Raw genomic sequence first — 6000 nt, forward strand, 5'->3', positions numbered from 1 at the left:
CATTAGGGGACCAAGGAGACTGACCCACAAGTCACCTAGCAAGAGCTCAGCTCCTGTAATGTGTTCTTATATCAGGTGCCCAGACAAACAGTACAAAGAGCACACTCGCACTTATGCCACCTCATTTATTCTAGCATCCATTCTAGAAGAAAATCCGATTTCCTTAAAGAGCCATTGGACATCAGAGCTTCTCCTGTACAGATGAGGACGTCATTTGTCACTGCAGCAAGGCACACTGAAATAAGTTTCATTTATGCTTACATATATAAAACTTTGCGCAATAAAAGTGTTCAGGTTGATAAGGAATAGCGTGAGAAACAGTACTCTCATTTTTGGCCTGTAAGTGAGGAATGAGAAGCTGGTGGGCATGGGGGGAATGTGTGGCAACTGCCGCCTGTCTCTGAGCAGCCCACGCTCCCTCGCTCGCGGTCGCTGCGCACCGATACATTCCTCACATTGCGTCCCGGCGTCTCTGCATGGCATGCAGTTCTCATTGTATGCTGCTAAGCACAACTAACTGGAGCGATCCATCAAACTGCTGGGAAGCCAGCATAAAACCAGCGACATCTGAGGCTTAAACCCATTTCCATAATGAATATTGATGGTGTAAGCAAGTACCGTCGCCGAAGTGCTTCATAAAAATTGTTCTGAGAGAGAACTGACTTCTTAATTTACGTGCTGCATGAGATATCTAAACAGACAGTAGAGCAGATGATCTATAAGCGTCTGTAACATTTATTTATTAATTTGCTCTTGAAAATCTCACGCGAGCACAGAGAGCGCTGCAAAGGAGCAAGCGCAAAGCAAACCAGATCGGGCTGACTCACAGAGGCTCTGCCTTGGGTTTGGTGGTTTGAAGAGGCCTCTGTGACTCCCCAGTTCTGTCTAAGACAGTTCACCCTCTGACACTGAGACATTCCTCAAGTGTGCTCAGTCTTCTTGCTGAAAATCACCCCACAGACACTGCAACTGCTTGCTCTGGATCGCTCCTGTCCCTCCATAATGCTGCTTTTCTACTACAGTATCAAATAACCCCTTTGGGCACCCAGCTGTCTAGCATATTTTACCAAGAGTAAATACATTTCTGTACTTACTGTGTCACACTCATATTTTTCTCCCGAGTGTCTGATTGTATGGATCACATTTTTCTTCTCATTCAGATATCCAAGGCCCGAACTCTTCTGTGTAGAGCGCTAGCGCACCGTGAGCGCTGCGTGCGATGGCTGGCAGTTACGCGTCAGCTCGATGGCAGAGGCGGTGGCATTTCAGTGGCGCTGGATGAAACAATGGTGTCTCTAACTTTGAAGGGCGGAATCTTCCCTCAGTGCTTGGCTAGCTCATTTACAACCTACGCTAGGTTTCATGGGAATTAACAAGGCTAAAACCTGATCTCATCGTTGAGGACATCTGAATGTCTTTCTGGTCTAGAAGTGCTTTGGAAAACCAAAGCCAGATGAGAACGGAGGCATATGGAACACAGCGGTTTATAAAATCACTATCTGATTTGGACTATGAGCTCCGTGTGTTCCTGTGTAAGGCAACATAAACAAGTCAATAGCTGTTGGGAGATGCTGAAATTCTGGAAAGATTCTTCTCTGCGCAGTTGTTGGGAGGGTGTGTCTTCCAGTTTGGAATTTGATCCATCTGAAACCATCATTCTCAGCCCTGCAGGCGATACCTTGCTTCTAGCCAGTACACATGTCCTTGCAAGTGAAGAATCTGAACAAGCTGCCCACTGGAAATGCAGATTCAGCCTCCGGGACGGTGTTGTCCCAGCTTTCAGAGCACACGCCGCACGGGGGAAACGTACCACGCTTGCAGGAGGCAATCCTTACCGCAGGAAACCACGGGCTGCTGGGTGAGGGAGGCAGTCTCCAACAAGAGGATGTTCAACCCGCTACGAAGCTGTAGAGAAAGGAGCATTTTTAGGACTGTAAGTTGGGCGGTATGCTCGCCCAGGTCTGCGGAGAGCACAGGTTCTAACAGGTGCAGGAATGGAAGCAATTCCAGGCGTGAAATTTTATGCAAAAGTTATTGCAGAAACAGGAACCGCATCTGAGCAGTACGTGTCCAGCTGTCCCTGGAGGCACACGGCCAGGGAGCGGAACGCTGCTCGCCCAGGGCACCTGCTATCTGCAGAGATCCCCTTTGGCCCCTGCGCGCTGCTGTAGCAGGCAGCTCAGTAGTGCTGCAGAAGTCGGCAGTTGAACTGTCAACCCTTCATTTACAGCATTAATTCCAGAATTTCAGACACCTTTGTGAAAATTAAGGAATATCTAGTGAAATACCCTGAAACTGAAGACACAGAGATCAACAACTGTTTTTACAAGATTGGTGTGAATGTTCAAGCCTGGCACCACTCTCTTGACATCGAACACCACACATTTGCACTTAAATGACAATGTTTTTCAAGGAGGGACGGTCCTTTGCCTCTGCTGTTCACGGATAGCTGCCTTTCTTACCTGAAATTTCATCAGGGGTGGCATTCTTCTGGGGGTGGATCCTTCTGCTTCCTTTACCCCACAGCAATGGGGAAGGCCCTGCCAGGTGCAGGATGTGCTTTTTTCAGCGAAACAGACTTCATACGGCAATGACACATGCATAACTCCATGCTGCAAAATGAAAAGTAAGATCTCTTTAAGTGCCTGCACTCTGAGGGCACCGGTTCACCTTAATGATCCTGATTTGCCACACCTGGAACCTCCCCACCCCCTGGCCCACACCCATGGGCCTGTGACCCTATTTAAGCTCAGCCTGGAGAAGCTTCTCTTTTTTGAGCTGTGCTGTGGGAGTGTTGGTCTCTCCCTTGGTGGTCAATATGTCTATGGTTGGTTATAGACCCTATTCATCCTTATCTGTAGGCTGGATTGTGTTTATGTCTGTCTAGGCTTGATAGGTAGTTATTGGATGGTCGGGGGGGACTTGGGGATTGATTTTTTGGGTTTTCTTTAGGTCTTGTTTCATTACCATGACCTTGTCTGGTACCTGGGCTCTTGGTTCAATGTGGCTGCAGTCTCTGGTTCTGCTCAGCTTGCTTTGCTAAGGTTCCAAGGGAGATGTTTAGCAGGTGAGATGACCAAGGGCTGCCCTGAGCATCTGCCAGGGAAGCGGTGGGGTAGGGTGCCTGCTGGTGCTGGCTGGGCTTGGGCTGTAGGTGGTCTGCAGCCCAACGTGGGGACCCTGTGCTGGCCCTGCTGGCTCCTGCACCAAAATGTGCACCAGAAACCTAGCGAGAGTCCTGGCTACCATTGCTCCATCTTCCTGGGTGCCTGGGGCTGTTATACCAGATGCTGTGTCCAAGGCATACCAACTCAAAGATCTTTATTTAAACCGGGGGTTTGGCTTTTTTATTTTATCACAGAAAGCAAACATCATGGCAAATAAAAAAGACTAAGACACTCAAATCCTCGTGTTTTGTATATCCAGGAACTTAGATCTATGGTTCAACTGCGCTTGTCACTCCAGCACTTAACTTTTACAAGCTGCCAGGGCGTCTGCGGAGTAAAAATAATTTTCATCATATGCTGTTAAAATATTTACAAAAGTAGAGTAATTTTTTAAATTAATGAAGTATCTGTCCAAACACTGATGTTAGGAAATAAATTTCTTAACTTTAAATTTGTCTTGCAAACTGTATAATTTTGTATTAAACTTACCATTTGAAACAAAACTAAAATGGCTATTGGATTTTGTTACAAGTTCTTATGAATGCAAGAATAAGTTCTGCCAGCTCATGTACTTCGTCTATTTTGATCTCTACTGATTTTCTTTATTTTCTACCAAGTCTGTTTCCAGAACAACATGTTATTGCAAGCCTTCCCTGGTACATAAACTGAGTAAATGACGTTGCATTCAAAAGATGTATGTGAAGATGATATACTAATAAAGTTATTTGATATGCCAGCTGTTTATTTTACACTGGGCGTGTTCCTTAGTACTTCACCTTTCTTGCCTCTTCAGACTGTGAATATTTCGGATAACACACTTGTTAGGCGTTTTCCTGGTCTCTAAAGAACTGAAAAAAAATCACCCTTCCAATCTAAGCACTAGTAACGACATCTAATTGAAGTCAACAACACCGTAATAAAGGAAAACGCTTATGACCTTCGAGTAGTGCCTGCCCTGTAACTCTGGGACAAGTAGGGTGCAGGGGAGCGAATTACCACAAGGTGGCGGAGCTCAAGGACGCATCGATTTGGCTGTCGGAATTCTCAACAAAAGCTTTTATTTAACTTGGCAAAGCGGAAATGAATTTACTGTCCCACTGGCAGAGGGGGCATCAGACCCATCAGCAGTTGTCTATTGGAGTTTCCACTCGTGAGGATGCTCCAATGACTCCGGAGTGCAGAACAAATAACTGTTAAATCTGTGTTGGAAAGATGTTTTAAGGGCCCATGGAATTAAACAGCGTCAAGGAGGCTGTTAGAATGGAAGGTAGCTTCCAAGGTTTAAGGAATGGGCAAAGGGAGAAAAGATTAAAGGAGTACTGACTCTAGCGTGCTACACGTGGAGATAAAACACCAAATGTTTTGATTGGCCAATGATGCCAAACCTCTCATTTACACCTGCCCTCGTGCCAGATTTGAAAATGGCCCGGTTTTAAAGGTAAGTCTTCTGAATATCTGGCAAACTACAAACCAGTAAGTTGATGCCTTTACCAGGCAAATGAGTAGAAAAGAGAATAAAGAATAGAGTCAATGAACAAAGGACTGCACGTAAAACATTGGAGAAGGGTTCACATAGCTTCTGTTGGCAAAACTGTGGCTTGGGACATGGTAGGATGCCTGCAGGCAGCTGGGACCCAGGTGGTGGGGATGCTCTGGCTCCCTGGAGGGAGTCAACAATGTCCAGCACCAAAGATTCCTCGAGAGGGGAGGAGAGATGACTTACGCAGAAGAACAAAAGGTTAGAAACAGAAGGCAGGACTAAATTTACTTTTCTTATTGGAGAGCGGTGGTCTGAGTCAGACAGAACTGCTTTGGGACCCCTGCTCTTTGACGTGCAGCGAATCAGGAAGGTGAAAACTTCCATCTTCAAGAGCTGAGTTGCACATAACGAGGAAACGGTTCTCCTTGTCCTCTAAAACTCTTCACATACAATAAAAGTATGGTATGGCACCTATCAATCGAGTCTCCCATCACTGACCTTCTGATCCCATCTAATAATACTAAGATGTGATTATAGCCAGGGATAACCGGGGAACAGCTGCAGTCACAACACAGCGGTAGCTTCCAGGGCAACAGCAAAGCATTCTTGCACATAGGTGATGGTCAGGTGGAACCAGCTCGGTGCATGAAAAGCGCAGGGCCAGACGTACGGATTTGGGATTTGGTGTTGAACTGTCTCTCGGTATCGTTGAGAGCAAGCTCTGTGACAAGAGGTCGCTGTATCAGATATGGCCACCAGGTGGAAGTGTGGGCCCACAGAAAGCCTAAAGCAGTCGCCAAGAGGGCTACCCTCCGGGACTTGCTAAGGCTGGTTTTATTTAACAGCAGAGACAGGGCGGGATGAAACCCAGAGTGCGCTCCTGGGAGAAGGCCGTTTCGTGCACGGCACGGGTGCTGCTGCCTTACCAGCCTTTCGTACGCCTCCTGGCTAACAGATATGTGGGGAAAAACTTGACTTCCAAGTTAGACTGCCTTAAGAAGCACTGAAATTACATTTTGTTGATCTGCATTTTACTGTGGCAGAAAAGTCAGACGGAAGGAGAATAAAAATGCAGAGAGGGAGGGGATGAACTCAGATACATCTGTATTTCATCCACTCTCCACGGTACACCAGCAGCCAGACTGAATAACCGTACCTACCAGAGGTCTACCTACCAAAGGGGTGCCCGTGCTGGGTCTGCGGCTGCGGGAACCCATGTGAATCAGGAAATGAGTCCAGCCTCAGGGATATCAGTTGAAATTCCTGGACAAGAAATAAGAGCGGAAAAAGGGCCTGAGATGTCTGGTTTTGGTTAAAAGCTTTACAATGGTTCAATGACAGAAAAGGTAACTG

The 6000-nt window shown here is 46.6% G+C and overlaps 1 protein-coding gene across 2 annotated transcripts in view; it reads right to left on the reverse strand.

Moving 5' to 3' along the window:
* Positions 1–6000, reverse strand: part of RASSF6 (Ras association domain family member 6) — a 28840-nt gene extending 22840 nt beyond the window's left edge. The window contains exons 1-3 of one of the 2 annotated variants that reach the window (XM_063337280.1): positions 5823–6000; positions 2463–2612; positions 1095–1905 (exon numbers count right to left, since the gene is read on the reverse strand). In XM_063337280.1, the coding sequence (XP_063193350.1) occupies positions 1095–1108 (14 nt within the window). In that variant the 5' untranslated portion in view covers positions 1109–1905; positions 2463–2612; positions 5823–6000. The remainder of the gene's footprint in view (positions 1–1094; positions 1906–2462; positions 2613–5822) is intronic. The other variant, XM_063337277.1, reaches the window with a different exon arrangement.

The sequence above is a fragment of the Chroicocephalus ridibundus genome, chromosome 5 (genome assembly GCF_963924245.1).
Source record: "Chroicocephalus ridibundus chromosome 5, bChrRid1.1, whole genome shotgun sequence".
NCBI classification, from domain to species: Eukaryota; Metazoa; Chordata; class Aves; order Charadriiformes; family Laridae; genus Chroicocephalus; species Chroicocephalus ridibundus.